This window comes from Salmo salar, chromosome ssa16, assembly GCF_905237065.1.
Source record: "Salmo salar chromosome ssa16, Ssal_v3.1, whole genome shotgun sequence".
Lineage (NCBI taxonomy): Eukaryota > Metazoa > Chordata > Actinopteri > Salmoniformes > Salmonidae > Salmo > Salmo salar.
In genome coordinates, this window is record NC_059457.1 from 18,660,177 (window position 1) to 18,683,714 (window position 23,538).

General features: G+C 42.2%; 1 protein-coding gene across 1 annotated transcript; it reads right to left on the minus strand.

The window, feature by feature from the left end:
* Positions 1-481: 481 nt before the first annotated feature.
* LOC106573323 (muscarinic acetylcholine receptor M2) lies at positions 482-10,044 on the minus strand. Its single transcript, XM_014148276.2, has 4 exons — positions 9,886-10,044; positions 3,969-4,208; positions 2,699-3,679; positions 482-1,652 (listed from the first exon to the last, which is right to left on the minus strand). Exons 2-4 carry the CDS (start codon positions 4,140-4,142, stop codon positions 1,326-1,328), a joined length of 1,482 nt encoding a protein of 493 aa, XP_014003751.1. The 5' UTR covers positions 4,143-4,208; positions 9,886-10,044; the 3' UTR covers positions 482-1,325.
* Positions 10,045-23,538: the final 13,494 nt, after the last annotated feature.

Genomic DNA, 23,538 nt, shown 5'->3' on the forward strand with positions numbered 1-23,538 from the left:
GAGGAGGCAAAATTATGTGGATATATTGAAGCAACATCGCAAAGACATCAGTCAGGAAGTTAAAGCTTGGTCGCAAATGGGTCTTCCAAATGGACAATGACCCCAACTCATTCCAAAGTTGTGGCAAAATGGATTAAGGACAACAAAGTCAAGGTATTGGAGTGGCCATCACAAAGCCCTGACCTCAATCCTATAGAAAATTTGTGGGCAGAACTGAAAAAGTGTGTGCGTGCAAGGAGGCCTAGAACCTGACTCAGTTACACCAGCTCTGTCTGGAGGAATGGGCCAAAATTCACCCAACTTATTGTGGAAGGCTACCTGAAAAGTTTGATCCAAGTTAAACAATTTAAAGGCAATGCTACCAAATACTAATTGAGTTTATGTAAACTTCTGAGCCACTGGGAATGTGTTGAAAGAAATAAAAGCTGAAATAAATCATTCTCTCTAGTATTATTCTGGCATTTAATTCTTAAAATTAAGTGGTGATCCTAACTGACCTAAGACAGGGAATTTTTACTAGGTTTAAATGTCAGAAATTGTGAAAAACTGAGTTTAAACGTATTTGGCAAAGGTGTATATAAACTTCCGACTTCAACTGTACACAGGGGAACATCTATAACCATGTGTCATAGTATATCAACAAACAAACCTTAAGTGTCTGAACAGTGCAGAAACAGCTCTGAGCAAACCTCTGCCACTGTACCTGTTTAGCCTATCACAGGGGCGGCAGCGTAGCCAAGTGGTTAGAGCATTGGACTAGTAACTGAAAGGTTACAAGATCAAATCCCTGAGCTGACAAGGTACACATCTGTTGTTCTGCCCCTGAACAAGGCAGTTAACCCACTGTTCCTAGGCTGTCATTGAAAATAAGAATTAGTTCTTAACTAACTTGCCTAGTTAAATAAAGGTAAAAAAAAAAATTGCAAACAGCATACAAGCACAGGACAACAAGCAATCACAAGATGTCAGACAGAATCACCCAGACATACCTGAAATATCCAAATTCATACCATAGAGTAGACATGTCACATACCCATAACATAGAAAGTGGTTATTAAACTGAGTTTAGCCACCATGTTGAAACCAAACGTTTCATGAGAATAGTAGTCTAATTTGGAACCTACTCACATAAAACCATCATAGATAGATACACATCTGAGCTGAATTTCATTCTAAGAAGTTGTCTCCCTTCTGCTCTGGTTCAGCCTCTGCACAGATCAAAACAGGGTAGGTCTAAACAATAGCATCACCTACTTTCACCTATCCAGTCCTGTGAGTATCTGAGTGAATGAAGACAGCAGCCATGACCCCTGACCCCCTGGTCCTCATGACCTCATCGTGCGTATGTTCCTGTACTGGCAGAGCAGCAGCTGTCTGAAGGTGTTCTTGAAGGTGGTGTTGCACAGGGCGTAGCAGGCTGGGTTGACGGTGCTGTTGATGTAGCACAGCCAGTAGCCAATGGTCCACAGCGAGTTGGGGATGCAGCTGGAGCAGAAGGTGTTGATGAGCACCATCACATTGTAAGGCGCCCACGTGGCCACGAACGCCACCAGAATGGCCATGATGGTGCGCGTCACCTTCTTCTCCCGGGATGGAGGGCCCTTCTTCTTCGTCTTCCTCTTGGGGCTCTGCTTGGAGTTCCTCTTTGTCACCTGGAGACAGCAAAGTGATAGATTTTTGTATCAATACGCATGCATTTTTTTCATGATTCTACATTCTCTCCTACCACACATAAAATATCTTGTGCTTTTTGATTTTGGTTATAAGTATACACTTAGTATACAAAACATTAGGAACACATACCTAATATTGAGTTAGGTTGAGGACTACAAGGTATCGAAAGGGTTCCACAGGGATGCTGGCCCATGTTGACTCTAATGCTTCCCACAGTTGTATCAAGTTGGCTGGATGTCCTTTGGGTGGTGGACCATAATTGATACACAAGGGAAACTGTTGAGCGTGAAAAACCCAGCAGCGTTGTAGTTCTTGACACAAACCGGTTGCACCTGTCACCTACTACCATAACCCGTTCAAATGCACTTCAATCTTTTGTCTTGCCCATTCACCTTCTGAATGGCACACATACACAATCCATGTCTCAATTGTCTCAAGGCTTAAAAATCCTTCTTTAACCTGTCTCCTCACCTTCATCTACACTAATCGAAGTGGATTTAACAAGTGACATCAATAAGGGATCATAGCATTCACCTGGATTCACCTGGTCAGTCTATGTCATGGAAACAGCAGGTGTTCTTAATGTTTTGTAAATTTAGCTCATTTAGCAGATGCTTTTATAACACCATAGTGCTGTCAGATTTCTAATACCAATGAGCGTGAAAAACCGAGCAGCGTTGCTGTTCTTGACACAAACCGGTGTGCCTGGCACCTGCTAGCATACCACATTCAAAGACACTTACTGTACACTTTTTGTCTTGCCAATTCACCCTCTGAATGGGTCACATACACAATCCAGGTCTCAATTGTCTCAAGGCTTAAAAATCATTCTTTAACCTGTCTCCTCCCTTCATCTACACTGATTGAAGTGGATTTAACAAGTGACATCAATAAGGGATCATAGCAGTTGTTCTTAATGTTTTGTATACTCAGTGTATGTATCTTTTCACTTTACACATACTTCATATTATTATTTAAGGGAAGTTGCTGTCTATTCTGCTGTGCATTATTTATATATCAACACCTTTAACAGCGTCCGTGTCACCAGGCTGTGTTTCTCTGTGGCAGGGGTGGAATCTGTGTTGCTGTGCGTGGCTGTGTATGTCTCTCCCTCAGGCCGGGGGTTGCTTCTGATACAGGAGAGTTTGGGCCCGCAGCCTGTGGCCTGGTTCTGAGAGCAACACCACGTCTGGCTGGATTTGGCCTCACCGTTTGACCCCTTCTGTGATAGGCCAGGCTCTTCCTTTTGATTGGATGATGAGGCAAGGTTGCTGACTGTTGTGGTAGAGCTATCTCTGTCTGGCCCTTCCCCTCTGCAGGGCTCCCTGCCATTCTGCTGCTGGACCCCCTCCCCGAACTTCTCTCCATCCCCACCCTCCTCCTCCTCTTCCTCCTCCCCAGTCACAGTGCAGTCATTGGGCTGGGCCCTGCACCCATCCTCCTGGCTCTGCGATGGGCCTTCTCCCAGGCTATTCCCTGAAGGTTTCCTGCTGTTCCTCCGTACCCGGCTGCGGCTGGCCTTGGATATGCGCCAGTAGAGACTGATCATGATGGCCACAGGCAGGTAGAAGGCCGCGATGGCCGTGCCAAACGTCACCGTTGCGTTGGAGAAGAACTGGATGTAGCACTCGCCAGACGGCACCGTCCGCCCACCCACGATGAACTGCCAGAACAAGATGGCAGGAGCCCATATTACGAATGACAGCACCCAGGCCGCCGCAATCATCATCCCCGCCATCATGGTGCTGCGGCGCACCGGATAGCTGAGAGGCTTGGTGATGCAGAAGTAGCGGTCAAAGCTAATGATGAGGAGGTTCATAACTGAGGCGTTGCTGACCACGTAATCAATGGACAACCACAGGTCGCACACGACCGGGCCTAAGGGCCAGTGTCCAATCACAATGTAGACAGTGTAGAGGTTCATGGAGCACAGGCCAATAATGAGGTCAGCACAGGCTAGGCTGAACAGGAAATAGTTGTTGACAGTCTGGAGGTTCCTGTTGACCTTCATGGAGAGCATACAGGAGAATATTAGAAAAGACAATGATATGTGTAGGACCAGGAGTTTTTCCTGACCATGTGGTCTGGCCAAGGTCACATGGTCATGAGTAACTCCTGACCCTAACAATGTGCAATGCATTGTGCCAATATCTTTCAATCACAGCACTAAAGAATAACAGGTCTCCAGTATTTTAGGTGCACTGAATATTGGCTATCCAATATGTGACCTCTTCAACTGTATCCTAAGAATATGATTAATTAAAAAAATTAAGTGATGAATCTTTAATCCAAACCTTTATGGAGAGCATAACCAGGATGTTGCCAATGATGGTGACGAGGCTGAGTGACCCGGCCACCAGGATGATGAGGACAATCTCTACCGTCTTATAGGGACTCCCAGAGAAGAGACTGCTGCTTCCATTGTCTGAGCTGAGGTTGGAGTAGTTGGTGATGTCGAGCATCTCCATCTTGTCTGGTCTTGGTTATCCTTTTCAAGTATGCTTTGGGGCCAATCTCAGAACTATAAGATACACCTGGTAATGACAAAGATAACATACCCTTTTGATAAGAGATTCTCCATTAAGCCTTCTTTTTAGTCCAGGATAAGGCTTAATCTGTGTCCAGGAAACCAGCCCATAGTGTATTAATTCTAAGCATGAGTGCATCTCTTTTAGTGTGTGTGTGTAAGCATTTTCTCTGTACTCCTCACAATCAACTACCTGATGATTTTGTACTTGGTTCCTTTGTGATTTCTGACACCAGCTTCCTGACTGGTAGAGGAGAGAGCAGGTGTGTTCCTTTCCCCAGGTGTGAAGAAAATGGCAGGTGAGCAAATAAAGGCCCTTTCCCGTAGCTGCAGGGTTTAGAAATCCACACAGTAGTGTCCTATATCTCAAAATCAATATGCAGTATCACCCCTGGATATTTTAGGACAGGTATGAACGAAGAGAATTCTCAGATCCAATTTACAAAGAATTATTGGTGAGCAGCAATGACCTGACTCCTAATATTTATCCACCTGCTGCTGTGTTTGTAGAAAGTAGATTTGACCTGAATGTTAACTGCTGAACACTAAAGACTAAATTAAAAGTAAATAGTTGACCTAATAATTACCTAAATTACAAAGTGAAATGTTAGTTTCCTTATCCTGTAAGCCTTTGGATAAGGAGGGACAGCAATCCTTTCGATGAAAGTACTCACTGGGATAGGATGTGATCTGACAGGTCGAGTCAGAACACATTATTAGGTCACCCTAACCTCTAAGACAGCTCATTTACATTTTGTGGTTTACCTGGAAACATACATGTTGACATTTAAGCAGATAGCTAATCTGATAATAAGAGCCAAGTTAATAATGTCAAGTTGTTCCACTAATTCTATAGGCTTGTAGAAGTACAAGCAAGTAGCCGAGTGGTTAGAGCATTGGGCCTGTAACTGAAAGGTTGCTGGTTTGAATACCTGAGCCAACAAGGTGAAAACCTATTGATATGCCCTTGAGCAAGGCACTTAACCCTAATTTGCTCCAGGGGTGCTTTACTACCATGGCTAACCCTGTAATCTTGAATCTGCACTGGTCACTAGCTAGCTACTGTCACAGCAAGAGACTACATTCATTCTGCCACTGTGGGTTAACTGTGAGGGGAAGATGTACAGATAGATAGAGGTCTATCAGCAAGCGCCTGTCTCCATGTCACGACAGCACAGATCCTATCAGGCTAAAGATGTGTAACTGACTGTGGGAATAGGGAGGGATGCTGTCCACTTTGAGAGAGTGATGTTGGTGCAGTTGTTCATCTTCCTTGCTGTCTTTTATACTTTCTACACTTTGTGAGACCCCAATCTCTCTCTGATGTCTTAGCTCATCTCTAGCTCATCTCTGCACCAACCCCAACCCTCTTCTGTCTGACAGTAACAAAGCAGATAGCTCGATTTACAGGTATAGCAATTCCCTATGACACAAAACAAACAACACCATAACTACATTTAGCAAATGGAAGAACACCACTGTAATAGCTGTTAAGGAACCATGGTAAGAACAAAAAGTATCTACAGCACAAACATTACTCAGACAGCGATGTGATTACCTGATCAGAAAATCAATGGAAAGACACTCAGGAGAGACTTTAAGGATCATTGCATGCTGTGAAGCAGCCCCATAAGCAACTCCATTAGACTGTGTGATAAGATTGTACCTGATAGAGGCTTCCTTCCTGCTTTTAACATCAGCTCAAATATCATTACAGTATGAGTACCCCCATCTGTTATCCCTCAGATACCCCATTTTGTTCAATTATGAAACAGTGCTGTGCTGCACTTACAGGGTCATAACCATAGAAATACAGAATGGTCATAACACTCAAAAGATCAGGAAGAGAGCCTGCTCTGCTCTTTTGATACGTTTGTGTTTGAGGTGAAAGTAAGACAAACACGTTTCATATTCTTTCATATTCTCGGTATTCTGACAAACATATTTGTACATGAATTATTCATGAAGCCCCCGCCCACTCATGTACACACGTACAGTAGATGCTGTAATAGGTGGCCCTATGGAGAACCTCATATACAGACCTGACATTAAATGTTACATCAACATTATGAATCAATCAGTGACCTGCTCTGAGTCATTGTGTTTTGCTTCAGGCATTAAGGATTAATTCAGGGAGACCAAACAGCCATTACATAACTGTCCAATTAGCTGCCTGAGTGGCAAACACATTTATTTATGAATCTACAATGAGGATAGGGGTCAGACCAACGATGTGTCTAAACAGTATGCAATAATAATGTACATATGTATGTCTATGGGTCAGACAGAGCTCCTCTTCCCTCCCTCATACCACATGCACATGTAGCCCCTCACACCCAGACCCTCTGATTCAAACATAACAGGATGATAACAGGACAGCTCCTACTAATTGTTATGGATGGCATCTGGAGAGAAAAAAACAAAGCAGTTCCTTGTCAGGCCCACTAGCTTATCTAGCGTAATCTGATTCAACAGCTGCTTGCCCCAACAGCTGGTTCCGGTAATGTGCTAGTATGACTGGCTGTCTGACTGAGTTGGTTTTCAGGGAAGAATTCTCACCTCACTGGGACTGAGAAGGGCACGGCATGCTGCTGCTACATTCTGTCTCACCATGTTACAGAGAACGAACCTGGGGCACTGGAACACAACTTGGAACATGTCCTGGAACGTGTGTGTCCGTGTTTGTGTGTGATCTTGCTCTCTTAGACCCTCTCATGTTCAGTCCACTCAAAGCACGTTAATCTGTTTTTCTATTGAGGGCTTGGATCACCTTTCTTCTCTCTGCACAGTCCATCGCAAATAAACAACCTGACAGTATACAAGGCCAATAAAATTGCCACCACTTGTTGTAACAATTTCTGGGAAGTCTGTGCTACACTGGGAGAGGTGGGAAATTTTACATCACTGTGTGCTCTGCATTGACGTAGGAGTGTAACAGAGTGTGGAAAAAACACACGCCACTCTGCATCACAGAGCCAAGCAGGAGAGACAGAAACAACCTGCCAACACCAGATTCTACCAAACAACACACCCTGAGAACAGAGGGGAGGAGGAGAGAAGAAAGAGGAGAAAACTATGGGACAGAGGAGAGGAGAAAGGGATGATCGCTGTACACACACACAGGCAGAAAGACAGAGTCGGTCTATCTGAGTCAGGGCACCCTGGGGAGGAATATGAGAGTTAATAGAAGATTAGGAAACATAATAAGATCTACCATGTACAATTCCCAGGGAGGAGTCCTTCGGCAATCCAATTTAGCTGTTTAACACACACACACACACACAGTACTACAGCATGGGAGATTCCTGGTGAGAAACAATATAATTGTTCTGGCCTCACTTTAAATCATGAAATTAAAGGTACAGGACAGCTGGCTAGCGGAATAGAAATCTAGAAAATAAGGGAGAGCCACACACTCTAGGAGCTCAGATGTAAAAATGTAATATCCAACATTTGGACAGCCAAGCTGTCATCATCAGGGTATCATCACAAACAATGCGAGATGACTCGTTTATATAGTGTCAAAAGACACACAGGTGTCTGTAATCATGGCCAAGTGTGGCCTAATATCATTGGTTAATTCTCAAAAATAAAAATAGCATACAAAGAACAGCATACAAAAAAAACGAATGGATAGCATAAGATCATAGATTCATTTTAGACTACACAAGCTTACAAACAATTACAATGGCAAAGTCACAATAATCACAAGAATGGCTTAAGATCAAAGTCTATGTTGAGACAGAAGGGTGCAAGGGTCTTTACATTAAAGATCCAGGCAGCCTCTCGTTTTAACAATAAATGATCAAGGTCACCCCCTCTCCTAGGGAGGGTGACATGTTCGATGCCAATATAACGCAGAGACGAAATCGAGTGGTTTTCTTCCAAAAAGTGGGCCGCAACTGGGTAAGTCAAGTTTTACCACCTAATGGAGCTACGATGCTCTGAGATACGTACTTTTAATTTACGCTTTGTTTTACCCACATCATTTTTACCACAAGGACAAGTTCTAAGATAAATAACTGCATTAGTGGAGCACGTAATAACACCTTTGATTGGGATCGATTTCCCTGTTTGTGGGTGTTTGAAGGATCTACATTTATAAGTACCATTGCATTGAGCACAGCCATTACACTTGTAATTTCCATCCAGTAGGGGCGCAAATAGATGTTGTTCAGGAATATCTTGGGGTGGTAAATCAGAGTGTACCAATTGGTCTCTGAGATTTCTGCGAGAATACGACCAATGGAAGGTCCGAAAACACATTACCGAGACTATCATCGTATTTTAGAATGTGCCAATGTTTGTGAACGATTCCCTTAATTTGTTCAGAGCGCTTTGAATAGCGGGTAGTTAGAACGCAAGAATGCGTCTTTTTGCGAAACTGACCTTGAAAAAGGTAATGTCTCGTTTTGTTTTGAATTTTATCAATGGCAATATTCATCTGATCATTTTTCTACCCCCTCTCCTTGAACTTTCTTTGCGTCTCAGCCATATTTCTGTCGAAATCTGATTGTTTTTGCTAATTATTTTGATTCGACAGAATTGGCTGTAGGGCAAACTATTTTTCAAGGGAAGTACATGAAGACTCGCGCCTCAGGGATATCGTGTGGAAGTCACAATGATAAGACACTCCAGACCTGGGCCGCAAATATTTTTTGTAGTTTATTTGAAAATACCAACTTTTCAAATACTCGAGGTAGTGTAATATAGTTTATATAGAGTTTCAACTAAAAGGCAACTTTTTTCTTTGATATTCAAATACAGGTCTCAGAAAAACAAATAATATTTAAAAGTACTTTGAATACCTCACAGAAAACCAAATATTACTGAAGGTATTTGAATATATGCAAGTGACATTTAAAAAACTAAAATATATTTCTTTGATGGCTGCCAAATACTTGATGAAGAACCAAAAACTACAACAGTTCATTGAATTAGTCTAAATATATGATCATAAGCACATGGTTTGGAGGGCCCTTAGATATACATCTTAATATAGCCAATAGCCTACAATTAAATACATGAGGGACATGGAATCACCTCAACATTAGAGTAGACCACTTTTGCAGCTTCCAAATTACTAACAAATATATTTTCATGAGTGAGACATCAGGAAATACAGTAACACTTGACATCTAGTTCTTATACATGTGTTGTAACTTTGGGTTTATTACAATATCAACATTGTTGTTACATAGGACTTTGGAAATTGCTTTATAATTGCATAATAATAGAGTTATTACATAAGTGATATAAGGAACAGTCACTATTATTCCTCTTGCAAAAACGATTAGCTCATTGCTATCCAATTAAAATGCAATTACCAAAGTATTATGTAACAACATGCTAATATGTTTCTCCAATAGTACAGTTTTATTACACAAGCACAACAACAGCCATGTTGTTAAAACCATTTAAAAACGTTTATTTTTCCGACAGAAACATTGTTTGTACAGTAACTTTATTTCTGAGAACAGTCTCACTTCATTCAAGAAACGTAGCTACAAAACTCCACCCAAAATTGTACATGCACCCAACTTGTTAAATGATCTGTGCGTTTTTATTCGAGCATGGACTCCACACTTACAAACCAAACGCAGTTCGCGTAAATAATATAATATTTGATAGGCTATGTTAAAGTTTGAACAGTCTCGCTGTGACAATGGTTGTCCCGGACTTACCTTCGACCAGTTGAGTCAGGAGGTGGATGGATCCAGTTGTTATGCCCATATCACTGTAACCGTCCAGAAAATATAGCTTCAACAACCTGGGGAAATGTAATGGCAGATGTCGCATACTTCTCAGGCTGAAGGACAAAGGGCGACTTTGCGTGTTCACCAGTAGTCTTATGTGCGAGAGAGCGAGAGGGGGAGAGAGGGGGGGGGAGGTCGTGAATGAATCACGACGCTGCACCATAAAATTAAGTTGTATTTCGACAAGTTTATGAAGTTGAGGAAACATTGTCAACACTAAACATTCAAGTGTAAGTTATTTTCCTTTGCAATGAGGAAGTAAAGCCTATTACAGAACGCATTATTTGAGGTGCGTGCAAGATTTTGTTTAAGAACCATGGACAGTGCTCGCGCGTGGTGCCAATTAAAAGGTCGTAGGTAAACAACTTTGCATGCTTCACTGGATTAGCCATGACTTCATTTAAGCAGAATCTGACAAACAGAAAGCCTGCCAGTGCTTGAGAATCCAAGCATGTGAGTGTTTACTGTGGAGTAATTATTCACAGGCATTCAAACACAGCAAGCATGTCGCGGCAGGTAGGGTAGCCTAGTGTTTAGAGCGTTGGGTCAGTAACCGAAAGGTTGCTAGATCGAATCTTCGAGCTGACAAGGTAAAAGTCTGTCGTCCTTCCCCTGAACAAGGCAGTTAACCCACTGTTCCTAGGCCGTCATTGTAAATAAGAATTTGTTCATAACCGGCTGCCTATTTAAAAATATATATATGAAGTTAGTTCCGTTCCGTGTCCCTTGTAGATCTATGATATCACGGCTTCTATACGCATAATAACCCTGACTTTTTTTTAAATTAAACATTCATTCATTAATTAAAGTGCCCCGCTTTTTAACTTGAACAATGACAGTTAGGTTTGTTAAGAACACTCTATGTGACAATGCAAGCCTTGTAGTTGATTGTTATGGCTGAACATGTACAAAATACAATTCAATAATGGTACTATTCACTCAGTGGGTGAAATCTGTCCCTGCATCAGTCCTGTTTTCTGTATTAACCATGTATTCCATGTTAGTAGGCCTAACTCACTTAATGCATCACAGTAATCAAATGAGGGGCTTTGCAAAAATATTTAGAGCAAAGTTGTTATGGAAACTATATGAGGACATAATAGTGAAAAATGATCCACAAAATTGATCCATGTAAAATAAATGGTTTTCCCTCTCAGCACAACGAGGGAAAGAGATTCTGCTCAACTCCATAGTTATTCTGTAGCCGGAGGATTTTAACCTTTATAACTCTGCCGTATTGACCTTCAGACGTACATTGCCCCAGTCTGAGTGTGGCCTTACCCTGATGGAATTTCTAGAGAGAATAACAGCCTCCACACTCAAACTATTACAGACGAGATGTGGATCTGTCATCTAACAGGCTCATACAAGGCACTTAAATATGATTCAGGCTGAGAATGGAAGAGGTCACATATAATTCTCATGATATTCTTATCCCGAGTCATGGTTAATAGTAGCATAGTACATACTGTACATCAATGTATAACACAGTAATCTGAAATCCCATCAGATTGTGCCTCAGTTTTGGACATAAGTCTTTGTAGTTACAGTATGTCCGAAATATACACACATACAGTGTCCATAACAGATGTGTAGGATCATTATGAGTGTAGAATTAGTGTATATGGGTCATTACCCATTTCTAAATTAGGTTTAGTGTTTCCATGCTGGGGTCTCTGTAGCAGACTACTACTGACCACAACACAAGCATGTCTGCAGCTTCCTCCCCATTAGACTCCATACACACATCCTTATTACCATATAATTAAATAGAACATAATGTAGCAAAACATAATTGAATTTATCTCTACGATTATTACATTTTGTTTATTGTTTGTGATCAGTCGTTATTACAATAAGCATCATGTTTAAAGACATGTGGACATTGTCTCTCCATGGCAACAAACAATGCTAACGTTGGTGACGGCTCTCACACTGGAAATAAATAATAATAGGAAATGAAGTTAAGTGTAACATGAGTCGGGCTAAAACTGAAGGGGATTATGTCATTCAAACCTGATTAGCATTAGTGATTGGTGTTTTAGACACAGCGCATTGAGATGGTCACAAGCATCTGAAGCATAAACCAGTTTTCAATGACAGTAGTACAACGGGATATGGGACCCACAACCATATATAGAGACATATGATGATGCCTATGTTTATCACTGTCATAATATGACTTGAGAGGGACAGCTTTATCGTATGCCTAAGAGGACAGCCAGGGAATGGACGGTTGCTGGTTCGAATTCCAGGTCTGGCACAAACACCTGTAGGGATGTGAGTGTGCAACCTGAGGGTTGCTGCTGATATCACTGTCTCAGATGCTATCTACTGCCAGTGGAGCATCTCTGTATCTTCTTCCAACTTTGTGTATGAGTTGGTTACGTTGTGTCCCAGGGTGTTGGGTACTGTATTGTGACAGGAAAAAATGATTTATGTTTAACAATGAATAATAAATGCCAAAAGGTGCATTATGCTGTGTTTTCTGTTACAGTGCTTGTGTAACACAGGTAGTTTCTCTAATGATTCACCTTTGCCTGAGACCTGAAGTGTTAGCTCCGAGCTCTTAGACCTAGGCTTCGGGTCAGTGGGTTAATACAGCCTTGAGTAATGTAGATCTCCTAGATTTGATAAATGGTTGGTTAGACTAGTGAGACGATTGAGCCAAGCCTCCCGATCAACTAAAAGTCAGGTGTCATGACGTTGGCCTGTGGGTAAGGTTTATGACCCCCCCCATAAATACCTTTCTCCCTTCCCCTCTCTTTCAGACCCTACTGAAGGACTGCTGTCCTGAAGGACTGCTGTCCTGTTAAATATAGAGAGTCTGGGAACATCAAACAAATGGGGAAAGGAACCATATTTTGGTAATAAAACCAGTTGGAAATATGCTTTGGAACGTAATGAGTATGGATGTCAGTTCGGTTGTCATCTGAGACATTATGACTGATGACAGGACGACATAAACTGTACCTGGGAAAGTATACACCCTCTAGTTATCAGAGTCACATGGAATTGTTATGCAATTCAAATGTTTGATATTGAAATTGTTTGTTAGGAGATTAAATGTAATTTTAGCTTCCAAATGAGAGAATTGGGTTTTCATAAGGAAAGTGCCCTGCTTGATCAGTGGCCCACCCCTGTGAAGAGACAGGAGTTATAAACGATGAAACACATCCTTCCCCCTCTCCACTATATAAGCCTTTGACGAAAAGATAACCACATGTTCCAGTACGTGAGGTCTGCAGCCTCTACGTTAGAAGGACACACGTCAAGTACAGAACTAAGCCAACCTCGGCGTGAGCTTTGGTGGCGAATGGTATGAACTTTTGAGTTTATTCACTACAGAAGTGATACTTCCTAGCCTTTCGTGGGCTAGGAAAGGACGGACGACGGATCCAGTCTAACAAACAGACGAAGATACCACCACGTATCCAATTTACCACCAGAGACATTCTTCCGAGGACAGGAAGATTCCCAGATCCTTCCTTTCCTTTTTTTCCTGTTGGCCGAACCCCGAACCCGGCCAGCATCTACGACCAATCTACCGAAGCGCAGCTCAGAGAAAATATTTATTGCATTTTCCTTTTCCAAATGGGCGGTAATTTAGTAATGCATAAGATAATGTATTTACAATAGCATAGCTGCTGTTTCTTTGTTCCTAAGTCTTCCCGCTCTTTCATTCAAGCTCAACCCCCTTTCCTTTGTGTAACCAGCCATCATACAGGTTCCGTCCACCAGGGACGTTTTCTGTATGACATCATTTGTATTCTGTGTATTTGTAATTCTGTGTGATTAGTTTAGGTATTTAGTAAATAAATAATTAAACCCAATTTTGTATTGCTGATTCAACTTGTTAGCCAGGGTTCGTGAAGATAACCAAGAATTTACAACTTTCATTATGAGACTGAAAATAAGATAAGGGTTAATATTGCCTGCTATCGATGTAAAATATAAATAGGTCTTTAAGAGTTTATTCGGAAGATAACGGCTCTATAAACACTCTTCCGTGGTGTCCCGACTTTCTAGTTAATTACATTTACATGAATAGCTTAATCAGGTAATATTAATTACAGAGAAAGAATTTTATAGGTTAGCATGTCATATCACTTAATCCGGCATAGCCAAAGACACGACATATTGGTGCCCCGTGCAAGGAATCTAAAACAGGATGACGCTTTCATTTTGATTCAGCCTATATAAAATTGAAAATCAGATTACATAATATACCAAGTTTATTATATACATTATGGGAATGGTAGACCGGAATTATTGGTGCGTGTGTGCTCTGGAGAATCGCCTCCGTGTTGTGTTCTGACGTAGTCAGTGGGTAGCATAAGCTATACAGTTCTGTATGAGAGCTGATAAAGCTGAGAAATAGAGCGTTTGGCCAAACGCTGGGCTATTTCTGCCTCGCGCGTTTCAGACGCGTGTTGGCTAGGTCATTATTAATTTCTCGAGCGAGGACAAAGAGCCAGCCGATTGAAATTTAGGAGAGATTAGCTTGACCAGCGATAAGCATCTCTCTGTCTCTCTCGCGTTTCGATGCGAGTAGACCACGGTGCATTTCGTTGTTTGCCGCGAGTTCCGGTTAAAACATCGTCAAATATCGCCGAAAAGGGTTTGAACATAATACGTTATAAGTAAAACCTTTCCCTTGCCAAGGGAATCCTATGTTGTGCATTTTTCAGGCATAAAGTAGCATTAGCTTGCTCGAGATGCTAAGCTAACAAAAGGGAAAACAGCCATTTTGTTTTGTGCCACATTGTAAATCCTCCGCCTTGCTGAACGGAAGTCCCGCCCTGGGTACTTCCGCTTGATTTCAGCGTGTGCCAGCAGGGACCTCTGAAGAGTCACCAGTACTTTCCTTCAAGAAGAATTAGTCAGGTGACACTCAAGTCGTTACTCATGATATCCAGACTGATATCGATGTCTTATTCAATTGAACTAATAAGTGAAATTGCCAGATTTACATTCTCAAGTGGATCTTTTAAATAATATCCAAATTGATGAGTTTTCTAAATGAGACATTGTAATCTTTTTCCCACATTAACCTAGATGAATAAACCTCTCAGGTTAATTAAAGTTTAAATCCCAAATAGCCTATACAGGTTTGATTTATCATTAAAATTGATCAATCAGTAAAATTTTGTTTTTGCAAAACCCATTCAGTAATCCAGTACTGACAGAAGTCCCGCCCAAGCGGGAATCCCATGTGGCTTCGGCCCAAGGAAGAAGTGTACCATAGTGGGGAGTGTTCCCAACATTTGATCTACTGTTTACACTTATGATATCCAATCAATGGAGATTGTATGGATTATCATCTCATTCAATTTAATAAATTAAATTGTTGAACATACCTTAATGTTCTTGCAATCAAATGAGACACTTTTAAACTTCCCATATTAACCTGGATGAAGCAACCTCTCAGGTTAATTCAAGTTTAATACCCAGATAGCCTACCCAGGTAGGATTAATCATTAGCATTGATTAATTAATTCAATTTGCTTTTGCAAATTCATTCACGTCCAACTTCCACATTACTGGTACAGTACTGATGGTTCGTCAACATCTATAAATAGATTAAACTTGTCTTTGCAGCTTCCAATGAATTCCAAACCCAAACATTGAAAAAATTAGAAACATTTTTCCTCTAAATTTTTCTAATAATGTGCAAGCTATCAAAGGAGGTGGTCACCACTCCTCCGCTAATTAGTGAACCTCCACCCATAAAAGGGTTGATCTCTGACCTCAGCAGCGATAACAACCCTAATTATGCCATTAGTGAGAAAACAGCCGAAATTGCGAACGCTCTCCAAAATCAACCATCAAACACAGTTCTCTCCACTTTAGCACTTATGTTTCGCCATCAAAGGCTGGCATCTGTCCAATACCACAGTGCACAGCTGAAGCACGTGCAAGACATGGCTAACATGAGGGCACAGGTGGAGAGAACTGAGCAACTATTGACAAATGCAGGAAATGAAAACATTCTGCTTGTCGAGGAACTGCGTTTGAAATTGGAACAATTAAAAGTAATTGCAAATACTTATGATGATGAACGAGCACAAACTCTCCAACAAAATCATCGTCTGCAGGAACAACTCGATTTAGCCAAAACTAAATGCGATGTAGTCCACGCCAAACTAGATAAATCTGTCGAGTTATCTACAAACAGGAGCGTGCAATTTGATAACATGCAGGCAGTTTTGTTGAACGTTAATCAAGGTAACAATGTTTTACTCCAAATTCTGCAGACCAAAGACGATCAGTTGATGAACACAATGACTAAGTTGGATGACAAATCAGCAGAACTTATTGAAGTTGCTGACCAAATGAATGATGAGAGAACTCAGGTGATGAGGATGGAAATATTGATTTCTAAGCAAGCAAAGGAAATCTCATCACTGAATCTCTCGCTCCGTACTCAAGACCTCTATCTGCAAACCATGACAGATAAGTTTGAGACCGAAAGGAGCAGAGGTGACACTCACTTGTCCAAAATCGGTACTCTAAGCGCTCAAGTGGACTCTGCAATGCAGCAGAAGACCACCCTTAGGGACCATCTGGTGGAAGTCCAGAATGGTCACGCTCTACAGCATGACTACCCATCCGAGCAACCGGAGTCCGGTACTCAAAGGAGTGAAGACGATAGGTTTCAGAACTTGCCTCCATCATGTGTCCCTCAGTCTTCTCCTCTTGGCCATTCGGCACTGAGTAATATGGAGCCTCTTGGCCAACAAAGCCAAAGCTTGGCTTCTCCTCTTGGCCTGTCGGCCCCAATTTCTCCACAGGATGAAGCCAACCCTCTCCGCCCGCTTGGCGCGGAATACCTTGACAAACTCATCAAGAATTTCCCCACCTTTGACCCCGTTCCAGGTCAGCCAAACGATACTGAGACGTTCCTAGCTGACATAGAGGACGCGTTGGGTGGCTACCCGAATGCTACGGGTTCTGACAGGGTTTACCTGTTGAAGCAAATGTCGAATAGACACGTGACGAGGTTCATTCGCCTACAACAGCAACACGTGCTAAATGACTATGCTAAACTTGCCACAGCTTTGAAATTAGAATTCAGTGGTTCTGCGACTCGCAAACACGATAGCTCACTGGCTAACACGGTCAAACAAGCTCGGAACGAACACCCACAAGCTTTCTATCATAGGCTTCGTTCAGCTTACTTTGGCCTACTCACGGAACCAGGAATGGAAGAGCTGTTACCATTCAAACAAATGTTTCTGTCGAACATGTATCCCACCTTCATTACCTACTTGGGCCCTGCAGCCCACGTTGGCTTGCCTATCTTACAACTCAGAGAGCTTGCAAGCACAGCTTTTGAGGCATCAAAAGCTCGCAACGCTAAGAGCCCTGACCACTCGGTTTTGAAGTTTGACCAGGAGCACTCACTCCAGTTAGAGGGTGCATTATCAGGTATTGGAGCATCGAGAGATGACGCACAACAACAGTTTCTACCACGAAACCATGATTCCAATAACCGCCGCGGTCAAAATAACTGTAAAGTACGTCGCCCTCAAAACGACTACCGCTACAATCAACCTGTTCGCTACGTTCCTGCACCCAACCCACACAAAGTGTCAGAACACAAGGGTAACAAAGGGTTGAAGGACGATCAAAACGTAGACCAATGTTCTCCAGAAGTTCCACTACGTGAAGAACTAAAGCGAGAACAATTTGAGAAAAGGGTAAAAGATAAGTCACAAGGACTAGACGGGGAATTACCGGACACCAGGTCCGCAGAAATTAACACCCATAGCAAGGACGTTAAAGTTCAAATTTCTCCCGCTCTCATTCAAGACCCTATCCAGGGCCCGCTTGATCAAGAAACAAGCCCCCGGGCTTTGTCTATAGACTCTGATACAAAAGTTGCGAAGAAAAAGGTCAAACGCTTCGTTAAAGCCAAGCCCACTCAAAATCGGAAACATCAATCTGCTTCCACCTTCAACAGAAATGGCACATCACGTCGTTGCGAACGACCACTCCACTTTGTGGGGAATATGTCCACAAACCACGGATCTAAACGGCCATACCTGGAAACAGTCCTGGAGGACTGCTTAACTTGTCATAGGCTAATTGATTCGGGTGTGACAATATCACTCATCTCTCAAACATTGTTTGATGATCTCAAAAGGGCTTTGAAGCCAACTAAACGTTGGTTAAAAGTGGAACGATGCGAAACTACACTTCGAGGGGTCACTCAGACTACCTCGCCTCTCACATTGAGAGTCATGCTGAAACTACACTTCAAGGACGTATCGCTCGTTCACCCTGTGTATGTTACCAGCCTCGAAACTGTAACCCTGCTACTTGGAGCAGACTTGATGGATCGATTACTCCCATTGATGGATTGGAAAACCAACCAGGTATGGTCACAGGCCACAGTGCCTTCTCCACTGACCACACTGTCTTCCCCTAACGCTAGCTGCAACGCAGTCATTCACGAGGGGTATCTGTCGAAAGCACCCTTGGGGAAAAAGACGTTTAGAAACCTTTTGGTGCAGAATCCGATCCAAGGAGATATTACGATATCTCGACACATTCCATCAGCCAATCTGATTGACCATTCTTTTCATTATTTCGAGCCAGCTGTCTCTGTGAATGAGCAACTTCCCTCCTCCTTGCAGTCATGCAATACGGTAGTTGAGATTAACTTCTCTTGCCCTTCGGACACTTCCGCAAGCACTGCGGCCGTCTCAGCAAGAAAAACATTGATGCGCAGAGTACACTCTGCTTCCGATGATACACCTTCTGCTTTGTTGGGGACTGTCACCCCTTACAATGACACTAATGGCGTCAGTCCAGCAACTGACCCGATGACTCCCACTGGTGAAACACTTTGCGATATCACAGACCGATATCCTCATCTCAGTTTGCGGGTACTGAAGAGGTTGCCACACGCGGACGCGGTGGTGACTGACAGACCTCGACAGCCACTGAGGGTGTTGAAGCACAAACACCAGGAGATTTGGTTGAAAGGTTACAGCCATTCTCATAATAACGCGGCCACTGACACCTCGTACATAGGGTCCGACCTTTTCGTTTGTGCCTCGGACACCAACACCACCCGCTGGTGGGGGGGTCCCGAGACACAAAGGGGGTGTCGTGTCTTTGGGGTACCATTAAACTGAAGACATGTTTATCAATTAACTCCCTGTAATTATTATCACGCGATCAAACTGATTAATCGTTTAATTGTAATTAATCGTTTAATTGTAATTAACTAGGAGATCGGGGCACCAAGGAAAATATTCAGATTACAAAGTTATAATTTTCCTAATATAACTATCCTATATTATAACATTATATATTATATTCTGTTATAGTATAGGCCGATTATCTTCTGGTTTAAATGGTGTATTTTACCTCGCGTCCAGTCTCATTCCAAACGTCGTAAATTGTTGTATCTGCACAAACCCAGCCTTTACTAAGAGTCATACATCAATTGTCTTAAAATCATTTATTTACTAAACTAAGTAATTCACAGAAAGCATACAAACAGTAATTATCGTCACAAAGAATTGGTAGAGTAATGTGCCCTAGTGGGCTAAACAGGCATGGCTGGTGTCTTGTTAAACAATGGGTCATAAAAGGTCAGCTGAGGAGGCACACAGAGTTCATTAATATTAACAATTGATATGCTAACCCTTTGCACATGAACGCTCACTCATTCGGGAACAATTGCAATCAATATATATTTACGCTCAGTGTGTGTCGGGATCCTTGTTGGAGAGTCGTTCTGTTGGAGAGTTCTCTCTCTCTCTCTCTCTCTCTCTCTCTCTCTCTCTCTCTCTCTCTCTCTCTCGGGGAATGGTGCAAGGGGGAGGGGGTCAACTGTCCTCCCTGTACTCAAAGAGGCCAACGTCATGACGGGGGGAATAGTAGCCCAGACCCATGATGAGCCTCATCGAGGCCGGTGGGGGGGTCGAGACTATGGACAACACCGTACGAGGCCGCCAGAGCATCAATCAAATCTAGTTGTAAACTCCCCTATGAGAACAGTGAGGAGCAGACAGGCCCCTAGACGGGGATTATCTTAGAACACATCTAAGATAGTCCTGAGGTGTACCACACTGGTCGTAAAGGAAGTCCTATGGACTTGTCCACCTCCAAAACAAATGGCAACAATAATAATTCCTTGCCATGTGTAGGTTCAACTACAATACAACTAGTAATATGCTCCAATCATGTGTTCCGGTAGATAATATTTCATAATAAATCGTTAGGACAACTGGACCCCTTGAATACCAGTACCAATACCACAGTCAGTCCAGCAACACTCAGTAAGAGGATTAGTAACCTCACAAGTTAAATTGCTATTGATAATAGCGACATAGGAGTCACTCAGAGTGCAACACGGGGAAGGGAATCTCCATTGCACTCTTCCAATGGTTAACCTGTTGGGGATAGGGGGCAGTATTTGCACGGCCGGATAAAAAACATACCCGATTTAATCTGGTTACTACTCCTGCCCAGTAACTAGAATATGCATATAATTGTTTGATTTGGATAGAAAACACCCTAAAGTTTCTAAAACTGTTTGAATGGTGTCTGTGAGTATAACAGAACTCATTTGGCAGGCCAAAACCTGAGAAGATTCCAAACAGGAAGCGCCCTCTCTGACCATTTCTTGGCCTTCTTTGCCATCTCTATCCAAAACAAATGATCTCTGCTGTAACGTGACATTTTCTAACGCTCCCATAGGCTCTCAGAAGGCGCCAGAACGTTGAATGATGACTTTGCAGGCCATGGCTGAAAAACAGTAGCGCATTTGGTAAGTGGTCGATCTGAGAACAATGAGACTGAGGCGCGCGTGCACGAGACGACTCCATGTTTACATTTTCAGTCTTTGAACGAAAACAACAACTCCCGGTCGGAATATTATCGCTTTTTTACGAGACAAATTGCATAAAAATTGATTTTAAACAGCGTTTGACATGCTTCGAAGTACGATAATGGAATATTTTGAAACTTGTTGTCACGAAACGCGCCGGGCGCGTCACCCTTCTTTACCCTTCGGATAGTGTCTTGAACGCACGAACAAAACGCCGCTATTTGGATATAACTATGGATTATTTGGAACCAAACCAATATTTGTTATTGAAGTAGAAGTCCTGGGAGTGCATTCTGACGAAGAACAGCAAAGGTAATCCAATTTTTGTTATAGTAAATCTGAGTTTGGTGAGTACCAAACTTGGTGGGTGTCAAAATAGCTAGCCTGTGATGGTCGGGCTATCTACTCAGAATATTGCAAAATGTGCTTTCACCGAAAAGCTATTTTAAAATCGGACACCGCGATTGCATAAAGGAGTTCTGTATCTATAATTCTTAAAATAATTGTTATGTTTTTTGTGAACGTTTATCGTGAGTAATTTAGTAAATTCACCGGAAGTGTTCGGTGGGAATGCTAGTCACATGCTAGTCACATGCTAATGTAAAAAGCTGGTTTTTGATATAAATATGAACTTGATTGAACAAAACATGCATGTATTGTATAACATAATGTCCTAGGAGTGTCATCTGATGAAGATCATCAAAGGTTAGTGCTGCATTTCGCTGTGGTTTTGGTTTTTGTGACATTAAATGCTAGCTTGAAAAATGGGTGTCTGATTATTTCTGGCTGGGTACTCTGCTGACATAATCTAATGTTTTGCTTTCGTTGTAAAGCCTTTTTGAAATCGGACAGTGTGGTTAGATTAACGAGAGTCTTGTCTTTGGATTACCTTTGCTGTTCTTCGTCAGAAGGCACTCCCAGTACTTCTACTTCAATAACAAATGTTGGTTTGGTTCCAAATAATCCATAATTATATCCAAATAGCGGCATTTTGTTCGTGCGTTCAAGACACTATCCGAAGGGTAAAGAAGGGTGACGCGCCCGGCGCGTTTCGTGACAAAAAAATTCAAAATATTCCATTACCGTACTTCGAAGCATGTCAAACGCTGTTTAAAATCAATTTTTATGCGATTTTTCTCGTAAAAAAGCGATAATATTCCGACTGGGAAACCCTGTTTTCGTTCAAAGACGAAAAAATAAAAACATGGAGTCGTCTCGTGCACGCGCCCCCAGTCTCATTGTTCTCAGATCGACCACTATCCAAATGCGCTACTGTTTTTCAGCCATGGCCTACAAAGTCATCATTCCACGTTCTGGCGCCTTCTGAGAGCCTATGGGAGCGTTAGAAAATGTCACGTTACAGCAGAGATCCCCTGTTTTGGATAGAGATGATCAAGAAGGCCAAGAAATAGTCCTAGAGGGCGCTTCCTGTTTGGAATCTTCTCAGGTTTTGGCCTGCCAAATGAGTGATATTATACTCACAGACACGATTCAAACAGTTTTAGAAACTTTGGAGTGTTTTCTATCCAAAGCTAATAATTATATGCATATTCTAGTTTCTGGGCAGGAGTAATAATCAGATTAAATCGGGTATGTTTTTTATCCGGCCGTGAAAATACTGCCCCCTATCCATAACAAGTTAAAATGGTGTAAAATAGTCATATGTTTGAGAAATTGAAGTAATAGCATTTCTAAGGTATTTGAATATCGCGCCACGGGATTCCACTGGCTGTTGACTAGGGTGGGACGCAAACGTCCCACCTAGCCCATAGAGGTTAACACATGCCACTAATAAATAGAACCCTCCGTTCAGGAGAAAAGTTATTAGAAGTCATGAACCATGATCACACCACGTACGACTGGTCTAATACTTAGAGTACTTCCGTCGTGAGGTTAGCTCCTCCGTGGATAACATAGCTATGAAATAGACTTCATACCTACCGCCACTACAATAGTGGAAGACACCGTGACTTGTAGAAAACTACTACAGACTCCCTTGACACCAATTCTGACTGACCTCCTGGCATTGACCTGAAAATTACCTGACTACGTCAGACTCATTCTGAACAAGTTGTAATCTGCCAGGATACTTGGTTTTCTTCCCTTGACATGCGCGATTGTGTAAGCATAAACGCACATGCACAACGGAACATCCAATTAGGATTTATGCTAGGATCACTTAAGGGTCCAAGCAAAATACCAGCCTTAGTAAAGTTGAACATTAACTTCTAGGCCTTTGACTCTACAGCACTCACCAGTTTTCTAACCAGAAGTCCATAGGTCATCCCTGTAGATTGCCCAAAACTAGTGCCTTACAGCTGTAGACTTATCATATAGTTGTCAACTTAGGATAGTACCCTAAGCGCCACCCCGCAAATTAGGAAAGCCCCAAATATGACATTAGACAATGCCATGATAGGGTCATTTTGCCAAGACCATGGACGTAGATAGAATACAGTCCAATTAGATGATTAAGGTGGCATAACTATATTTTGTTTTGTTTATGCTTTCATTCATTTTGTTTCATTTTCTTCAGCACATAGAAAGTGATAAAGCCATAAACAACTCCCCCATACAACCATCAGTTAGTGCCACAACGCCGCTCATTTGGGAGGAAATTTAATGATATATTTCATGAGTGTGTATGCGTTCTTAACATCTGCCTAAGTTACTGCCCAGATATTCCAGTCTGGACGACCAGACGACGGGTCCGGAACGGCTATCCCAATCCG

Bases quoted from the DNA above. Each gene is read 5' to 3' on its own strand.
- LOC106573323 (XM_014148276.2), bottom strand. From the start codon at position 4,142: ATGGAGATGCTCGACATCACCAACTACTCCAACCTCAGCTCAGACAAT. The intron at 3,680-3,968 runs GTTTGGATTAAA...CTCTCCATGAAG, and splicing joins TGGTTATGCTCTCCATAAAG to GTCAACAGGAACCTCCAGAC. The intron at 1,653-2,698 runs GTGTTGATATAT...TGCTGTCTCCAG, and splicing joins TGACACGGACGCTGTTAAAG to GTGACAAAGAGGAACTCCAA.